This window comes from Mangifera indica, chromosome 2 (assembly GCF_011075055.1).
Source record: "Mangifera indica cultivar Alphonso chromosome 2, CATAS_Mindica_2.1, whole genome shotgun sequence".
NCBI classification, from domain to species: Eukaryota; Viridiplantae; Streptophyta; class Magnoliopsida; order Sapindales; family Anacardiaceae; genus Mangifera; species Mangifera indica.
The window spans coordinates 19,711,338-19,731,645 of NC_058138.1; the positions used below are offsets into that span (position 1 = coordinate 19,711,338).

The 20,308-nt window shown below is 33.6% G+C and overlaps 3 protein-coding genes and 1 pseudogene across 3 annotated transcripts; 3 read left to right on the forward strand and 1 right to left on the reverse strand.

Moving 5' to 3' along the window:
- Window positions 1-2,553: 2,553 nt before the first annotated feature.
- Window positions 2,554-5,942, forward strand: LOC123208654 (serine/threonine-protein kinase RHS3-like). Its single transcript, XM_044626175.1, has 2 exons — window positions 2,554-3,098; window positions 5,705-5,942. The coding sequence occupies exons 1-2, from the start codon at window positions 2,554-2,556 to the stop codon at window positions 5,940-5,942; spliced, it is 783 nt and encodes a 260-aa protein (XP_044482110.1).
- Window positions 5,943-7,641: 1,699 nt separating this feature from the next.
- On the forward strand, window positions 7,642-11,489 carry LOC123209730 (histidine-containing phosphotransfer protein 2-like). The gene is made up of 6 exons (XM_044627860.1): window positions 7,642-7,931; window positions 8,560-8,690; window positions 8,798-8,866; window positions 10,044-10,115; window positions 10,923-10,995; window positions 11,181-11,489. The coding sequence occupies exons 1-6, from the start codon at window positions 7,872-7,874 to the stop codon at window positions 11,226-11,228; spliced, it is 453 nt and encodes a 150-aa protein (XP_044483795.1). The 5' UTR covers window positions 7,642-7,871; the 3' UTR covers window positions 11,229-11,489.
- Window positions 11,490-12,984: 1,495 nt separating this feature from the next.
- On the reverse strand, window positions 12,985-14,491 carry LOC123200583 (60S acidic ribosomal protein P2-like). Its single transcript, XM_044615848.1, has 4 exons — window positions 14,340-14,491; window positions 14,156-14,245; window positions 13,318-13,547; window positions 12,985-13,186 (listed from the first exon to the last, which is right to left on the reverse strand). Exons 2-4 carry the CDS (start codon window positions 14,241-14,243, stop codon window positions 13,160-13,162), a joined length of 345 nt encoding a protein of 114 aa, XP_044471783.1. The 5' UTR covers window positions 14,244-14,245; window positions 14,340-14,491; the 3' UTR covers window positions 12,985-13,159.
- Window positions 14,492-17,244: 2,753 nt separating this feature from the next.
- On the forward strand, window positions 17,245-20,222 carry LOC123208655 (annotated as a pseudogene).
- The last annotated feature ends 86 nt before the right edge of the window (window positions 20,223-20,308 follow it).

Genomic DNA, 20,308 nt, shown 5'->3' on the forward strand with positions numbered 1-20,308 from the left:
CCTTAATTATTTTCCTTCAAAGCCTTTTTATTTATTTATTTATTTATTTTCTATTTGCGGTGTTTTCTTTTGATGTACCGGCTGGTGGCCCTACTTTGAAGAATATCTAATCTAAGAAGAAAAACATTGTGTTATTGAGTTGAGACCATAAAAAAGCCCACCAAATCTGTAGCTTCTCCAATGGATGAAAAAGAAGAAGCAGGGGCCACATGATAGACCCTTTTTTCCCGGGGAACCATATTAATGTATAATTTTTCAAAATATATATTGTTACTTTAATTAATGATGTTAAGAGTTTTGTAAAATATTTTTTTGCCTACGAGAATAGGAATTAATAAGAATATAAAATTATATTGTCACGCTCGAGTTTTTTAAACTCAAATCTTGCATAAACCTAATTAGATCAAACTCGAGTCTAATAATACTTTTCTCGATTTGATTACAACCCTATTTCTAGCATCAACCATTGAAGTAAAATACAACCCTCGGTCGATATACAAATCAAAAATATATAATGAAGCCCTCGAATCTCCATTTGAATGCAATTTTAAAAAATAATAAGTAGTTTCATTTACTAATTCTGAAGTCAATATTGAAAATGTTACATTATGTTAATTGCTTAATCGAATTGAAGTACACGCGCATAATTAAACTCAAATTAAGATCAAGGCTCGGAAGTTTCCACATTTCATTACCAGAAGAAGAGGTGGGGTGTTTATTACAGCACAACAAGACAACTTAGTTATGATTAAATCAACTTTATTTTGGGCTTGGAGGAATTTCAACTTACATAAGAAAAATCTCATTTGAGTAGAATCGGTTTGTTGGAATTGAATCAGTCATATTAAATAAGATAAATTTTAAATTTAATAATTATATTAAAATATATATTAAACTTATAAATATAAAGATTGAAAATCATATTACACAAAATTAATTAGTTTGTATTAAAATCAAATATTTTATATTTATATATTATTTACTTGTATTGTATTTTAATATGTTATTACAAGATATTCGAAAAATAGATTTATTATAATGGATGTTTTACGAAGAATAAATATTATCAGTATAATTTTTCGAAATATGTGATTACGTGTTACATTTGAAGTAGTTGTATCTACAGTTAAAAAATGTAAGTGGGAAAGTATAAAGCATTAAAATTTCTTTTTTTATGTGATATGATATGAATAAAAAAAAGGTGGCAAGAAACGAGAGAAATAGCATAATGTCCCTCATATCCCACCCACTTGAATATGTTGCTATCTAGACAAAATTCATGATACCTTAACGAGAAAGACACTTTGATTTTCTTTGTAATTATTATAATTAATCAAGAACAACGAAGAAAGAGGCTTGCTTTTATGGGTGAAGTTTGTTTTGTTACTTTTACTTCTTGTTTTAACCATTATTATCATTATATTTATTATGGGATCTTTGACCATTAGTTTTTGGGTTTGAATGGGAGCCAACTTCTTTATTTCCTTTCTTCAAATTAACTTCTCCAATTCTCAACCCATGGGCTTAGTCAGCCCAACAACATCCGAAGCGTACTTTTCGCTAGTTTCAATCCAAACATTTTTTAGGATTAGATTCAAATCAAACTAAGTTTGTCAAACTTACTTCAAAAGTTTTCAAATTCAGTTTAATACTAAAACGATACTATTTCAATATATATGATCAAAACAACGTCGTTTTAGTTAATTTATATCAAAAATTTCAAATTCGCAAGTTTTACAAATCAAATATCTCTAAAACTCAAATTTAAACTTGAAGATATTATACTCTCAAACTTGAATTCAAGCTCGAACTTGCTTAAACTACACTCATTTCAGGCTTGTTTGAGTTGTGCTTGAACTCTAGTTCAAATAAACTCGATTCGAATCCAATACTATTTTTTTTTACATAGTAACCACAAACCATATTTATCAACTTATCATTATTATCTAAAATAAAACTATTTGTACAATCAAATTGTATAATCTAAAGTGATAATATGTGATTAAGTGATATAATTATTTATTTTTTCTTTGAGTTTAAAATCACAAAATCGAATGCTATTATCTATTCAGATAAATTTGTATGGCTTATTTGTATTCATAATATTAATATATTATTTATGTATATATAATCTTTTTTAAAATCAAAAAACAATTTCTCGAAAAGGATTGGTGGCAATTGTTTTAACCAAATTACGACTCTTGGTTTGCAAGTAAAGGCCTCTCCTAATTAATCTTATTTTGTTTTGCTTATAAAGGGAAGCATTTTAAAGCACCAATTATTTTTCCTTCAAACGTTAACAAACATAATAAGCTGTTTGGAAAAAAACAAGTATATGGGTAGGGGGGATTCCATAGACAAAATAGAAATAAACTTTAAATTTTATAAAATAATAACAGAAGAAGAGATAAATCATATGCGGCCCACCACCTCACCAAATGTCGACAACAATCAAACACTTCACAAAGCCCACTGATCCATTCCCGGCCCATCTCGTTTCCTTCAAAAACAAACACTCTGCCTGTCCCTCTCAAAAGCTTTCTCTTAATGAAGATGGAGCCATGGCCCGACGACTTAGCCGATGATCTCCAAAGCGTTAGCTTCAACTCTACTAACACAACCGCTACTACAATCAACCGCAGCACCAGCTCCGGCTCCTACGACGCCACAGCACTGACGCCAGTTCCCGCCACTCACATCTCCTTCTCTTCAAAATCCAAATCCAACCACTCCCTCTCCCTCTCCCTCTCCGACATCCGGTTTTCTCTCCTTCTTGGCTACGGAGACATCGGCTCCGTCTACTTAGCGGAGCTGAAGAAGAACAATGATGGTACCACTATCAGTACCAATAACAACAACGGCCTCTTGGCCGCTAAAGTGATGGACAAGAAAGAACTTACTTCTAGAAGCAAAGAAGGACGAGCTAAGACTGAGAGGGGAATACTTGAACAGTTGGACCATCCTTTCTTGCCAACGCTTTATGCTTGTATAGACTCGCAGAAATGGCTCTGTTTGTTAACGGAGTTTTGCCCCGGTGGTGACCTCCACGTGCTCCGACAACGCCAGCCTAACAAACGCTTCGAAGAAACTGCCGTAAGGTACGCATGCCACATTCTTTAAATAAATTAATTAATTTACATACATATTAAACGAAGAGAGTTAAGTAGAGAGTAACGACGGTGATGGCGGAGGCAGGGGGAGCGTCCGTTGGAGGATCACTGACTGGTCGTTGTCTGAGTGCACATGATTTACGGTGTGTGCTTTTTTTGTTAGTTTAACGTACACCGGATCATTTCCGTCATGGTAGATTTTGGCCAACTGCATTGCGTGATGTGCTGAACAATTATCGGGTGTGGGCGAGCTCACGCAAATTGCTCAACCTCTGATCGATGTTGACTTTCTGGGGAAATTTTATTTCGTCGTCCTAATTCCTAGCTTTCAAAATGGTCATACCAAAATATATGCCATTAACAATTGGAATTCACATGAAATATGCCCCAAGCTCGGCCGAAACAAATAAAACTTACTCTCATATTTGTGGGCAATAAAGAAAGGCACGTGAACGAACACCTAGAAAATTTACATTATTGCCATTATAAAATGTTAATGTGTGTGTAGACTAGAGTAGAGTAGATGGGTGGACGGTGATAAAAATATTAGGAAGCCTGCTACTCTGGAACTCCACTGCAGAAGGAGGAGCTTAAGCTGTACATTGATAATTGGCAGTCTCTAATGAAACAATCATTCAATGTGTTCAATTAGGGGGTAGGTAGGTGAGTGGTTCATGGCTTTAATAAAACCATATATTAATTTGTTTACAGATACAGATGAAGATAATAGATTTTAGGAGATATGAATTTATATTTCAAGTTGTGTTAACACTGTACATATATATTATAATGTGTCAGTATCATTATTGATGATTGAGAGGATGGAATGATGTTCTTTCCCTTTTTGTTCAACTAAGATTATGAGGGATGGATGAAACTATTTCCATGGGGTGGGTATGATAAAGTTGTTCTTGAATATTATCAAAAATAATGTTGTTGTAGAAGAAGATTAATGCGGTGGTAGTGTTTCTCTTTAAAGTTTAAACTAGTCAAATCTCTAGTTGATCTAGAAAAAGAACCAGGGAATGACTCATGAGTTCACTATAAAATCAAGTTAAAATGCAGTAACACGTGTTATCATCATGGTTTATTATTAAAGTTCTTCTCAACTTTTAAGTTTAATTAATTTTTAAAATTAATGAACATTTTTTACTGTGGGTCAAACAAATTTAGCTAGGATCGATTGTTCTTAACCGACAGTTTTACTGAAGTTGGAATTTTAAGAGACTGGTGTAGCAAGAGCAAGGTTATCTATCCCATTCTTTTTTTTTTTTTTTGCACGGGTGTGTTTCCATTAATGAACAAAAAGCATTACAAAAGTTGGGGCACCCGGTTTTAATTGAATAGAGTTGTGCACTCTTGAGTTTGAGCTTGCCATAATTACTTATATATAAAACTCGAGTTCAACAAGGTAAGAACTTGTAAGGTAAGTTCAAGTTTGAAAAATAAAAATTGTTGATTCAAACTCAATTTGTGAGATTATATATAAATTTCATAACTTAAATATATTTATAATTATTCTTCTAATTCCAAGTCAAATAATAAAATTGTATAGATGTAAGTGTAAAATTTTATAATTTAGGTATTCATTAATATTTTATTCTAACTGAATTATAAACTGATGAGTTTATTAAGCCAAACAACAACGAACTAGTTTTACTCAAATTATTTAAATTTAAATTCAACTTATGATTCAATATAAGTTAAAATGTGAGTAACTCAAGAGTTGCCCTCATTTTCTGTCGTATTTAAAATACTTCTTTTCATGAATTCGATGTTATTTTGCCTCAAAATGGTGGCCCTTGTCCCTTTTTTGTCTTCTTTTTAATAATTTTGAAGTTTAATAACTCAAATCTCCTTTTATACTTATATACTAAAGGTCAAATTCAAGTCTTGAAACAAAAGATTTGTCTTGCCCCGGTTATTTATACGTGTCAACCCTTCTTTATTTCCGCATTATAATATAAGTAGGGATACAAAGGAAATCCTGTGGATCTGTGTGCTTACATGCATCTAGCTAGTTTCACACATGCACATGCACGTGCACGTGATTAGACTAAAAGATGATAAAATCGATCATGTTGTGTGAATCCATCTCCTTTTAAGCAGTTTAAAAGAGTATACAACATTAATTAATGTTCTTGAAACAATAACCATGAAACTGGCTAATAAGAAATCTCAATGCAAGTTTTTAAGAAAGAGCCAGGTCGGTTAGGTCCTTTTTATGTGGCAGGAAGTCGAAGAAAATAATTTATTGTCTTTTAACAACTTTCCATGAGAAATCATAAATTCAGGAGGTCCCTGTTAACATTTCAATTATTTTTTGCAAGACTACTATTTCATAATTACTAAATAGTTTTAGTTTGTTGAAATGTTTAATTAAATATTTAAAGTCTTCATCTCCAGATTCTATGCATCAGAAGTGGAAGTAGCTCTAGAGTATCTTTACAGCTCAACTACTGACATTCTATTTCTTACTAGTTGCATGTCTTATCATGTCAGTCATATTTCTATTATTGTTTGCTGGATGTTGTATATAGTATATTGTCTTTCTGTACAATTACTAAGTAGATGAAACACTTCTGTATCTGCAGCTTACGACATGACAGACCTTTCATGGTTTCAATGGCAAATGCGGGGCCAAATACAAATGGCTCTCAGTTCTTCATCACCACAGAGGCTACACCTTGGCTGGACAATAAGCACACTGTTTTTGGTAGTACTTATAATGGGCATGGATGTTATACAGGTAAAATTTGTGCACTTGCCCTAGTGTATCTTCTCTTAGAGATAGACTTGCCCGGCGGTTCTAATGCATGTTTCACTGATTGACGTTATTGGGCCATGTATGTGCTACCTTCAAGAAAATTATCTGACATATTGTTATCTAAACTAAACTGGAGAGGTTTTATGCTGATGAATATTTTGGGTAATGGGCCTGCAAGTCTAGAACAACGGCAGGCAGAGCTGCCCCTTCATAATATAATGTTGTCTCTTCAAATAACCAACGTTTGAGATTCTTTTTACTGTTGTCAGGCTGTTGAGAAAGTAAAACAGACAAGGCATATCAAGATGTAAAGATCATAAACATAACTGTCTCCAAGTCGTATGTGTTGTTTACAGCCTGTTTATACATGGTTGAAGGTCCACATTAACAAGTATTGGCTGCCAAAACTAAAACATTTTCCAGGCAAGTTTTTTGTTTCTTTTCTCAAGCCAGGATGTCTCAGCCCACAATCATGCTTCCATTATTTCAGAAGATTAAGAAGTTTCGGGATATACATCCTAGTGGAGCAACAATGAAGCAAGAAGGAAATTTGAAAAAAAGAAAAAAGAAAAAATGCAGTGGTGATTTCAAGATAATTGAGACCCTGCCTTTGAGGGAAGTAGTTCCCAAAATAGTTGAGGAAGAAATCTTAACAATAGTTCTTTTTCGGCCGGAGAGGCAAGATTTTAGATGTCAAACTTCTCTTCGCTGCAGCGGCACCTCTCGGATTGTTTCAGCAAATTTTTTCCAAATTCCAATAGCAATTCATTTAAAATAAATTAAAATTAATTCTGGAATTACTCTTAATTGTATTCCTCTCATTGGAGATTTTAAAATTCTCAAATTTCAACCTATTCTTTAATTCACAAAATTTTATGTTCAATTATTTACCCACACCAAGAGTGTACTTATACGTATATCAATACCATAATTAATTTAAAAAATTAAAATTTATCAAATTATTAACATTATGTGATGTAATAAAATGATGTGCAATTGATGAAGAATTATTGTGTAATTCAAAGATTTTGAATTGAAAACAAAATAATTTCTAATTATATAATGATAGATTAATATTATGTATATTTATTTTGGATACACAAATATGTACGTATTTATGTGTGTCATCATGTGATTATATATTATTTTATCTTTAATTCAAAATTATTTAATTGTGTAATGATACATATAAGTGTGTATTTATTTTGAACACATAAATAAGTATATATTTATGTATATTATTATTTAATTGAATATTATTTTATTTTTAATTTAAAATAATAAACTCATATAATAATACATATCAAATATGTATATATTTATGTATTTAAAATGAGTATGTAAAATTTTATTGTCGAGAGAATAGTAGGATGATCTCAATTATTTTTCGTAATTTCTTAAGATAAATTTCTAACAACATTATTGAATATCATAAGTTAACAAAAACAATAGAACAAGAAAAAATTGGTGACCCAAAGACCGGTTTGTTGGAAAGAAGAAAGTTAAAAGAGATTTTTAACTTATAAGTGCAGGAGGGGGGCATGAGCCCCCACCCAGAGTAACCTTGTTGGCTCCGTTCTGATGTTACACATGTTGTCCCTAAAAACATTGAAGAGTACATGGGACCCAGCAGACTCCAGCATGTCAAGTCTTAAAAATGACAGCGCGTGGGATAGATTGAGGCAAACAGTTATAGTCTTACCTGTCTGAGTAATACTGTTACCACATATAGCTGCCTGTGCCAAATCAAGACCAAACTGGCCGTTTAGAAAATGATTACTTACTCACTCTTTAAACTCAATCTTCTTCTACATAATGACAAATTCTTCATTTGTTTTTCATTCTTCACTTTATTTTGATTCTCTGCCCATCCGTTTCTTATTCTCACTCCCATTCTGCTATATATATAGTAGCCAGTTCTTTCTCCATTTTTATTCACTCTGTGTTCATTTCATCGTCCTTTCTTCTCATCTTCCCCGTTTCAACAAAGAAAAATGGTGGGACCTACCTTTGAACAACAGCTCAGAAACCTCCTTCGCTCCATGCATGACCAGGTGGTTATCACTTTCAGCATCACCTTCATCCTACCTTTTATATATATATATATATACCACCTCTTCTCTAATCTTTTTCTTTGTCTTATAAGATTATGTTTGTGTTTGCCTTCGTTGTAATCTTTTTTTTTTTTTTATGGGTTTTCTCATTTGGGTTTTTGCTTTTTGATGTTAGATGGTCATGTATATGTTATGACATGTAGAATGTATGTGTGTGAGAAACTCGTTTTTATCAAACAGTTGTACAGTGGCTTGCTTTTTTGCCTGTTTTTGATGAATTTTGTTGTTCAAGATAGAGTTTTGCACTAATGCATGTTCATTTTATGAGGGAATCACGGCTATATTTCAACTTATTCTACTTATTATTGCTTCATTTTCATGATTTAATTTCTCTGGACGCTGCTCTGTTTGGTTGTTTCGGTTGTTGTCTTGAGTGTTAAGAAAACACCATAAAATCAACTCACTTAAATCCTGTTAACCATAAAAGAATGTGATTGATATTATGTAACTTTCATTTCTCTATATCAGGAGCCCGGATATATGTGCAATATATATAAACATGACAGCATTCTTTCCATATAATGTTAAGGGATTTTTATTTTGATTGAGCTTTTCTTCTTACTTGCAGGGTATTCTGGATCATCATTTTGAGAATGTCAGGAGATTGCAGGCTCACGGGAATCCGCATTTTCTCACCGAAGTGATCACTATGTTCGTCAATGATGCTGATGGTTCCATGGGAGAAATAACCAGACTCATGTACTTCTAAAATTTTGCATCTTCTTGTTGGTGTTTTAATTCATTTTAAGTAAATATTTCTGCTGATTTTCTCATATTGATTGCTGTATATATTCATCTATCATCAGCAATCAACCTGAACTGGACTACGAAACTTTAGGTCAGTATCTCCATCAGCTGAGGGGGAGTAGCGCGAGGTAATATTTCCAAATTACAATCTGAAAGATGAAACTTTGATAAGAATCCGATTGGCTACTATGTCTTGTTTGAATGCAATTAACTGAGAAATTTCTATCTTATCTTTATGTGCATTGCATTTGATGCGTATCCGAACTGAGCAAAAGCATTCAAATATAAGAAATCTTAGTTGTGTGTTTCCACAGCATGTGCTAAAGGTTTCTAAACATGTTGGAACACATATTAAATTAATTAGCCAAGGAAAAATCTCTTATTTGTATGCATTTGCATGAATGAATTACTACTGATTACACATAATATTTTGTGCATAACGACAATCGATCTAATTTTTGCCAAGATATGTAGTTTTAGAATGCACATGATGAATGTAGAGCGTGATATACATTCACAAAATACTGAAAGCATATGTTGGATGTTGCGTGTGGTTTACATACACAAATATTATAAGCATGCAGTAAATGTAGTGTGTTGTATGCATTCACAAATGATTGGGGGCAATCATTTATAACTAGTACTCTTTTAAAAAAAAGTTCAAATCCTTTCACTTTAAATTAATTTTGAAATTTAATTATGACAACTACTTTCAATCAACTGTTCAAGATCTTAGCTTGCTTAACTTTATTCGAACATACTCTATAAATTCAGGTGTTAAAAATTATAATATCCTTTTAGCAAATATGTTATGCTTTTTTTAGTTTATATTGTCCTTACGATGCTTACAATGTAATTTTTTTCATTCGTGACAATGTTTGAGAAATGATTTATATGTATTTCGTGTTCAATATTGGTTGGTTACTAATACTTGATGTAAACTCTTTCTTGTGGCTTAAGTAAGTTGAAATTCCATGTCGATGCAATGTGGATGTCACAAAGTGATTTGTTCATTATAATTTATCTTATATCCTAAAAGAGCTAAGCTTTGAATACACAGACAAGTTGTGATACAACATATGGTTGAAGCTAGTAAAACACATTCTCTATATAGAAATTAATGTCATATTGATATAACCAATGATATGATTTCCATTAAATTTTGATGCATTGATTAGATGTATATATCTAGTTTGGGTCCTCTGCAATTTTGCTTGCGTAGCATGATTCTTCACTGTTTAATTCAATTATTCTATCTGTATCACATTGAATCTCCACACATAATTTTTGGATTTGTAACTACAGCATTGGCGGTTGCCGGATGGCTAATGCTTGTCGTGAATTTCGCCAAGCTGTTGATGCCAGGGACAAGGAAAGGTAAGAAGTGACTCTTCTTTCATTAGCAAGTTCCTCACATTAGAAAAACATCTGTTTGGTCCTCTCTTGTGTGTATACAGTAGTGTGTGCTTGTGGTGTTTAGCCTTTTTATTTCAATCTTTTGCTTTCTCTCACTTTTTGTGGAGCTGACCTTGTTCGCTCATGGTTGTGATGCAAATAATGTCATGGCTGGTGGCGGCTTTATTTCATGCATAGCAGTCTCTACATTTCCTTGAAACCAAACTATATTAGATTCATTTCCTTGAACAGAAACCATGCCTACAAAAATTCATGTAGTTTTTTAACATTCTTATGTACTTATTCAAGCAATGCTATTATGATTACGACAGTTTATATTGGTTTGCATATTGAAGGACTGATTAATTACATGAGATGATAAAGTGGGCATCCGTATTCCATGCATTTTAATGATATCAACTAAGCGCATGAATTCTTATCCTTATTAAGGTGTTACCATATGTAATGCATTGTCTTAGTTCTACAAGTTTTGCTTTTACTCTTTGCGCATACATGCAAGTGTCAAATTGCTATTCGATAAATTTTTCATATCATTGCATAGGGTTTTGTTCATGAAAATATAACATTTTTACATTTCTTTTATTTTTTGACTTGACTATTTATAGACATTTTTATGATGATAAAAAAGGGTTTTTATGTTATATTTATTAATTTTTTCTTTATTTTTTATTACTTTGTTAAACTTGATTATTCTATATTGAGATAATATGAGTATTTACTCTTTCTTTGATAAATTTTTTGTGATAAATGTTGTGTGTGTGCTATTAGGTGCATAAACGGTTTTCATGGGATTAGACATGAGTATCGGGATCTTCGCGCTTGCTTTGATAGTATTTTGCAGGTATAATGTTTTATCTTCTTTTGGGTATAAACATGAAGTATCCATCTAATCATTTGTTTCTCTCCTCATCAATAATCAGATTCCATTGCAAATTTTGTAAAACTCAACAAGAGTTTTGACTACATGAGCCAAATATATATCTTAGTCTTACAATTTCTTTTTTAATGTTTGAGCAATCAATACAGATACAGAGATCAATCATAGAATATGAGAATCGAAGGCGTCAACCATAGAGAGCTGCCCATGAAAGGGGACCTAAATGCCTGCTTAATTAGGTTATGTTTATATGAATAAATTAAGTTAAATAGAAGTAAACATGGAACTTGTTTGAGGACAACTTGTTTGGTAGATTTGAGGATGTTTCATTTGGTGTGTTTGTTTCATCATTCATATTTGTGTGTGAACTCTGAACATCAATACTGCTTTTGTTAGGCAATGTGTTTGAACCTATTAAAGCATGTTATTTGAAGCAGGCAATGTTTCACTTGAAGGAATTTTAAGTACTATTTTATCTTTTTTTAACCTCTTAATGCAGTCAGGAAACTATAAACCAAAAGAGAATGAGGGTGATGAAATTATACAAGATAGTGACTAATATTCCCTTTCCGATGTGAAAACAGGCAGACTATACAAACTTTGCCATTCTTTTGAAACTGAGGCCCAAATAAAAGCAAAATCTCTAATTCTATCTCACAGGACAAGACCTCCTATTATCATAATATCATCACATTTCTCTCCAAAATGACATTATTTCTTTCTTATCAATAACCCAATGAAGAGTTGAAAATATAAATTTCCCGAGTTATATGGCCTTCTTTCTGCCTTCTCTCTGAATAAAGCCTCACTAGAGCCTTGGGATAGTCCATAATATCCTAGATTCTTTTCAAACACTAGCCCATAATTTTGAAGTCATAGAACAATGAAGGAGGAGGTGGTTTGTAGTGTCTGCACTTTTTTAACACATTAAATACCAAGATGAGGCCATACGCATTGATGGATATCTCCGGTGATGACTTTGCCTAGGGATAAAGCCCACAAAAAGACACCAACTTTGGGAGGGACTTTAGTCTTCAATATTATCTTGAAAGGTTTCAAGTCTTCCATAGAGGGACTCACTTGGTAAATCGTCATAGAAGGATTTATTTACTAGAGTAATAGCCCGAGACTCCAAATTTCTAGTTTCCTACCTACTTTTTTGTCTCCTGATGTCGAGATTTTCCACCAACATCACAAACTCAGAAATCCCCTCTTCATCTTTTGCTTCAAGTCCTTTTAAATTGAAGAGAAACCATACAAGAGTCGATAGATGAGTTTGCCAATAAAAGGTGAGGGAACTTATCAGTCATGGTAGCATCATCCATCCATTCATCTTTCCGAAGCCTAATATTTTCCCAATTGTTCATGACCGAAGGCTGATGTTATACCTTAATAATCAAGCAATTTAGATTTATTTGATGGGAACATAGGTGAGCTCACTACAACATATATACACATTATTTATAAGATATAGATCATTTATTCGGTTTCCACCAATGATAACAAGATACATCTCATACTCCACATTAATACAATTTTGCATTGGTGAAAATTCTACTTAAATATGTTAATAAACTAAAACAACTTAAAAAGTTCGATATATTGCCAAATTTCAGCCTGAAATACTGGGAATTTTAAGAAACTTAAGACATCACATCACCAGTATATGCTGAATGAATGTAAATGTAAACATCCAAGAATGATCACAATTACGTCTATCTAAGTTCAGTACCAACACAACCTAAGCACAGTGCAATGCAGGACAATAAAAATATTTTTATCCAAACAAGGCATCAGATAAATGGTCCATCTCAAAACAAACCATGGAGACCACCATATCAACTGGACTGAAAAATAAGTTGAACAAGCAATTCAAGAACACTATAATTTATCAAATTGGCTGGTTTTAAGATAATTCCATCATCATTTGAATAAGCTAAAAACTAACAATCATAAATGGAATGTTTGACCTCAATTCATTAGCTAAACAAAATTTCCAAGAGTTCCAACAAACTCTAAAATAGCAAAACCATATCCAACTACAAACCAAAAACTTAAAATATTTAAATAAAAGCACCAATGACCAAAGATAAAAAGCCTTCATACAGAAAATAGTAATATTCTGATCTTAGTCAAAGAGGCTGAAACCCATATCCTGCACAAGGTGAAAAGTAAAGTTCAGGCAAAATATACAAGTGCCCCTAAAAGCTAATTGAGTTATAAATCATAAGCTAATTATTTGATTAAAGTCAAACTAAAACTGAAATTTATTCAAGTACAACTTACATCATCGGACTCTTCTTTCTCTTCCACCTTCTCTTCTTTCTTTGCCTCAGCAGCAGGAGCTGCAGCAGCACCACCTCCCACAGCACCTGTTGAGGCAGCAACGGCAACACCACCACCAGAAGGCACTGATGCCAACTTCTCCCTTCCGCTGGCAATTAGCTCAGTGATATCCTTGCCCTTGACTTCAGACAATAGCAACTCTATCCTGTCGTCATCAGCATCAGCTCCAACTGCCAAACAGAAAAACCCAATAGATTAATATAACATCCACATAACCATCACAAGGAAAAGAAATTGGATACCAATTTAGTTCCTAAGATGATAAGCACCGCAATTCATGTTGACCTGACATGTCCATGGAAACTTTGTCCAAAGGCAGAATAGATTTTCAACTTTTAAATTACCAAGTCAAAAAATCTAGGTTGCTTCAGTCTTTTAATGTTGGTAAACTGTTTAGTATTAAGATTTGCAAAAATTTAGTAAATAAGATGTGACATCTGAGTTTCTAGTGTTATCACAAGCGTAATGGAAAAAAAATCATCCTTTCAAGCTTCTTCCATGGTCAAATACTCTTCAGAAAAACTACCAACCGCATTTTCAATCCAATCAACACTATATCCAATTATAAAAAAATTCATTCAAAAGTGAAAATTTCAGAAACTATAAACTGGCGCACTCTACTTCGTTTACACAAATAATCGAATACAGTTCAACCATATTACTAGAACTTATAAATCAAATTAATTGAATCATAAACTATTAGCTAAAAAGAATCAGTCACATAATAAAGACGTTTCATTTCCACATGGATAATTGTACGGAGTATTATAGAGAGTACCTGATCCGAGAATATTCTTCAAATCACTAGTTGATGGGCTCGTGTTGCCTCCCAAAACAGCAAGCAAATATGCGGCGACGACCTTCATTTCTGCAAAACGACGCAAAACGAGATAAAATCAGAATTAAATGTTAATAAATCGCGCAAATATACAGAAGTATGAGTTAAAGAGTGACGACATTACTTATGATTGGAGAAGCTAGTTGAGTAGATTGGCGTCGACGGCTAGTGCCTGAGTTTGCTCTAGTCTAGGTAAAGTTCTCGCACGAAGCAACTATTATATATAGAGCTAGGGTTTTTGATTTGTCAGCGATGGTCGAGTTTGATGAAATCGTGGCCGTTCATTTATGTTTCCGCATTGTCCTCTTTTCTAATGTTTGGTTACACCGATATCTAAATCCCGGACACGGTTAAGGTCGTTCCTCTTTTGCTCCACTACGCCATTTCAAATTTTGACGAAAATATAATTAATTTAAGGCCAAACGACTATTCCCCACCCAAGGTTTGATGATTTCTCAAGTTTCCACCCTTTAACTATGGAAACACCAAACACCCACCTATGACCGGTTAGATTTAACAAAACTCTAACGGTGGTAAATTTAATCTCATTTTCTCCCCTAAAAGTTTAAAAACTAACATTTTTTCCCTAAGCTAAGTTTGAAAATATCACATTTCCCCCCCTAGGGTTTATTTCCAAACCCTTTCACTTTCTCCGACGCCATCACTGGCCGTCTTCCCCTCCCGACGATTTCTCTTCCACCGACGGTCGCCCTAAACTCTTGCACTACTCATCCGACACAGAGAGAAGTCGTCTGGGAAGACGATCGTCTTCCCAGATGAAGATGAAGACGATGACGATCGCAGTTGTCTTCATCGTAGTTGGAAGATGAAGACGAAGATTAAGCCCGGTCGCAGTTGAAAGATGAAGATGACGACGACGGGGGGACGATCTTCGTCTTCCACGACTTCTCTGACTCTGATGGAGCGTCCAAATGGGAGGAAAGAGATCGTCGGAAGGAGATGATGCTTCGGGAGGGAGAGACCGTCGGCAATGGAGCCGGAGATGTCGCCGGAGATTTCAAAAAGAAACCCTAAGGTAAAACTGCGATTTTTTAAAACTTAGGTTGGGGGAAAATTTTAGTTTTTAAAGTTTAGGGGGGCAAAATAGATTCTATTTTAGTTTATTTTTAATATTATAGAGAAAATAACGATTTTACCTTTGTCACTGTTAGAGTTTTGTTAAATCTAACCGGTCATGGGTGGGTATTTGGTGTTTCCATAGTTAAAGAGTGGAAACTTAAGAAAACATCAAACCTTAGGTGGGAAATAGTCATTTGGCCTTAATTTAAACGAAACAACTAATTGTAAAAATTACCAATAATCTTGCCTAAAAGTGTGAAAAATTTTTCATTTAATTTACTAAAATTTTATTTTGACATAAAAATCTATTACAATGGCTCAAATTGATGAGCGATCAGTGGATAAAGTAATACTATAATAACATATTATTATATAATTAAATAATTTAAAATTATAAATAAAATAATATTAATCATATGATAATATATTATAATTTATATATAAAATTATGTATATAATATTATATAATAATATGTAAATTATATAATAATAAATAGTATAGTATAATAATTGATGACAAAATTTTTTCTTTTAATAATTGAAGAATTATGCCTAATTTTATTAAATAAATAAAATTTAAGATACAATAATTGAATCAATACCTATGGTATCGAGTATATCAAGGTAACTAGAAATTTTGTGTAACTTTACTAGATAGGTAAAGTCTAAGACACAATAATCATATAAATCAAAGTTTTGTTTTATAATATAAGTAAACCAGTTACTTAAACTCTAGGTTTTCACAAGAAAACTCTTTCTTGCAACTACTTAAATTAATTTCTAAGATCTTTGACAATAAAACTTTATTAAGTTTAAACTTTAAAGTAATAAAAATTAATCTATACTAAATAAAATTTCTAAAAGAAATTATTTTAAGTCATTTAATTTATTTGGTGTTTGAATTTTGTAAGTATAACAAGCAAAGTTGCACATGGTTTTATTGAATACGTTATCCCGCAAAGGATAACCATATTATCCCCATGTGATAAGATGTCCGTGTATTTTTTTATTGGGAAAAAGACTATGTCCCACCCACTTTTTTACCACATCTCAAAAGCATACTTATATCAGGTAAAAAATTTAAATATTTATCCAAAATTTAATCTGTTTATATTCACTTATATATTTTCTGTTAGATGAATGGGTAAATTCGTTATTTTATTAATAATATTAAATAATTAAAATTTTATCTCATTTTTTCCTTGTTAATTTGAAAAACTAACATTTGTCCCATAAATTAAGTTTTAAAAAATTCACTTTTTTTCCTTGAAATGCAACCACTTTTTCTGATGATGGTGGAAAAGTTTTCATCCAGCGATCGACCACCTCTGGACGACGATCGTTGTCCAGATCTGGATGACGAGCGTCGTCCAAAGAATGGACGACGCTCTGTCGTCCAGAGAAGGGACGAGCACTTGTCACTCTCTCTCCAGCCACGTCGTCGTCAGTGGCCGAAGTAAAAATGAAAAAAAAATTAAGGATTTGAGGGGGTGAAAGTCACTTTTCAAAGTTTAGGAATGGGGGGAAAGTTTCACTTTTAAAATCGGAGGGAAAAATGTGATAAAATTATATTACTGGAATGTAAATAATAAAATGATGGTTTTACCTTTCTATTTAACGGAGAATTTAACAGTAATTTAGAGATAAATAAGTGTTTGAGTTTTTTATGTGACGTAGATATGCTTTTGAGATAGGCTAAAAAATGGGTGGGAAATACTTCATTTCTCCTTTTTTATTTTTTTGAAAAAATCTGTAAAGAAGAAGATGATTTTAAAGCCTTGTCGTCGTCCTCGCTACATGGTTCACACAGCCTCATTTATCTGTCATCCCACCATCTCATTCTGAAGCTCCTCTTCTATTTTTGCCTTCGTTTTCCTCATATAACTTGCTTATGTTTTCACTTCTAAAGTTTAAACTTAAATAAATAAATATAGAACAATTTAGTATTCATGAAATCTCTGCTACCACTTGCCACCATCTCCTATTTGCCTCCTCCACTGTCCCTCCTAAATTGTTACTCTCTCAAAACCCATCTTAAAACCAGTACTCATCTCAGTATTAACACAATACATCTCACTCTTCAAACTTATTCACCAGCTTCCAAGGCTACGCTTTTTTACTTCAACCTTTATCTTCAGCTTTATGTAAATGCTGGCTCAATGCAACAAGCAAGGAACCTATTTGATCAAGTGCCTTGCTCTCAGAGAACTCTCATTTCTTGGACAATCCTCATGTCCGGGTACACTAAACAAGGCCCCGTCTTTGAAACAATCTTAATGTTTATTTGTATGTTGACTCATGGGTCGGTGTCGCCTGATGCTTTTATTTACCCTATTGTTTTGCACGCGTGTTCTAAAGTTGAGGACTTGAGATTCGGGTGTGGCACATGTTTTAAAAAGACGGGGTGTGGTTGATGCTTTTGTGGATAATGCATTGGTGAATATGTATGCCGGTTGTGGGCGTCTTGATGATGCTATTGTAGTTTTTGAAGGACTTGAGAGGCCGGATTTGGTTGCTTGGAGTTCCATTTTAAGTGGGTATATGAAAAAGGAGCTTGAAGAAGAGGGGTTGAGGATTTTTCTTGAGATGATTTGTCGTGGTGTTGAGTTGGATTGTTTTGTTTTGTCAATGGTGATCAAGGGGTGTGCCAATTTGGAGGAGTTGGAGTTTGGAAAACAGGTTCATTGCTGAATGATTAAGAAGGGTTTTGGGACCTTGTTTTTAGAGAACAGTTTAATGGATTTTTATGCAAGATGTGGCGATTCAGAGGGGATGAGACGGGCTTTTGATGGAATTTTGGAAAAAGATTTGGTTTCTTGGAACACATTAATCATGGGTTATGTTCATAACTCGCTTCACCTTGAAGGTCTTAACGTTTTTAGAATTTTAATGGAAGAAGTTTCTGAATGTGATGACTTCACTATAGCTAGCAGCCTTAAGGCAATTACAAGTTTAGGCAAATTGGATCTTGGCAGAGAGGTTCACGGGCATATTATAAGAGTTGGTTTAGAATCAAATCAGTATGTGGTTGGTTCTCTTTTAGATATGTATATTGAATGTGTTAACCATGAGATCTTTGATACAGGGGTAGACCTTCCTCTGAGGTTATACAGCTATTTTAATGGAGAGAAAATTAATGGACATTTTATTGCAAGCATGATAAAGTGGTGCTCTTTACTGTCCAATCTTGAAACAGGGACAATGTTCCACTCCTTGATTATAAAACTTGATCTGAATTCTGATCCATATGTCATAAGCTCTCTAATTGATATGTATTGCAAATGTGGTATTTCGGAAGCTGCTCGAAGGGTTTTTATCAGAGTGAAAGATCCATGGATAGCAACATGGTCAGCTCTCATTTCTGGATTTTGTTTGAACGAGTATTATGTTGAGGCCCTGGAACTTTTCCAGAAAATGCAGTTTGATTATATTGAAGCTAATGAGTTTACTTTCACTTCTGTTCTTCTAGCTTGTCTAAGTTTGCAAGATCTCAGAAAGGGAAGAGAATTACACTGTAAGATACTGAGAGCTGGTTATGGGTCAAATACTTCAGTTGTAAACATGCTTATTAACCTTTATGCAGAACTATGGCATCATAAACAAGCTTTTAAACTCTGTAACCTGATTTCGGATGTTTGACGTCTCATGGAATTTACTTCTTAAAGCCTGCATAAAGGCCAAGGACGATGAAATGGTTCATCAAATTCTCAGGAGGATTCAGATGTGTTATGGGTTTGTTGATCCTTACTCTGCTTGTGACATTTTAAACTCCTGTGCAAATCCAGTGCTTCTGAATGTGGGAAAACAAGCTCAGGCCTATATGACCAAGAGGGGTGTCATCTCACACCCTACAACCTGCAATTGTCTCTTTAACATGTATTCAGAATGCGGTAAAATTGATGATGCAGATTTGGCATTCAAATCCATGCCTGAGAAAAAATTTCTCTTGTACAGATCTATCATCTCTGCTAAAGTGAGTCATGAACAACCATCCGAAGCTCTGTATATGATTAAAGATATGCAACGGAAGAATAATTCCATGGACCCAAGCACATTTAAGTCAGCCTTGAAGGCATGTGCCCAAATGGGAATGGTAGATGAAGCATATCGTTTGTTTGCATCAATGAAGGAGGTTTATGCAATTGAACCATCAGAAGAGCATTATTCCTGCATGGTTGAGGCTCTTAGTCGAGCTGGAATGTTTGAAGAAGTGCAGAACTTTATCAGTGGGATCATCCCAGTCAAATTAGGTGCCTTGATTTGGAGAACTCTTCTTTGGTCCTGCCATATACATGGTAATATGAAAGTGGCAAAATATGCTCTAGAGAAACTAGTAGAATTAAATCCAAGTGACTGCTCAACACAGACACTACTTAAGCAGGTCTTCTTGATGTTAGGTCGATGGGACAATGCATCTAAAATCAAAGTCGAAAACAGAATCGAGAGAAAAAATTCTGGTTGGATAGAAATAAGGAATAAAGTCTATGAATTTGTGTCAGACCAGAAACCAAGTGATGAAGTTTCTGATAAATTAGCAGAAATGGAAGAGAAGATGAAGGAATTGGGATATGTAGTGAAGAGGAATCGTTTAATGCCCATAATAGAGGAGGAAGAATATGGTGGTGAAGGTTTTCATCACAGTGAAATGAAGGCAGTGGCTTTGGGGCTTATATTATTACCCCATGGAATGCCCATAAGGGTAATGAAGAGTGTTAGAATGTGTGGGCATTGTCACCATGCTTGCAAGTTAATGTCAACTTTTATTGACAGAGTTAGTTGTCAAGGATCCCAGCAATTTTCACCACTTCATCTATGGCAAGTGCAGCTGCAGAGATATTTGGTAACCCATTTCAACTGTATATTTGCAGCTATTTTTTGTGCAAATACCAAGATAAAATACAACAAAATATACAACTACAAATTTATTTAAATGGTTCTCATTTTATTATTATTATTTTTTCAGGGCAGCAAACAAATAAATTATGGTTAAGCTAAAATATGAGCACGAAACAA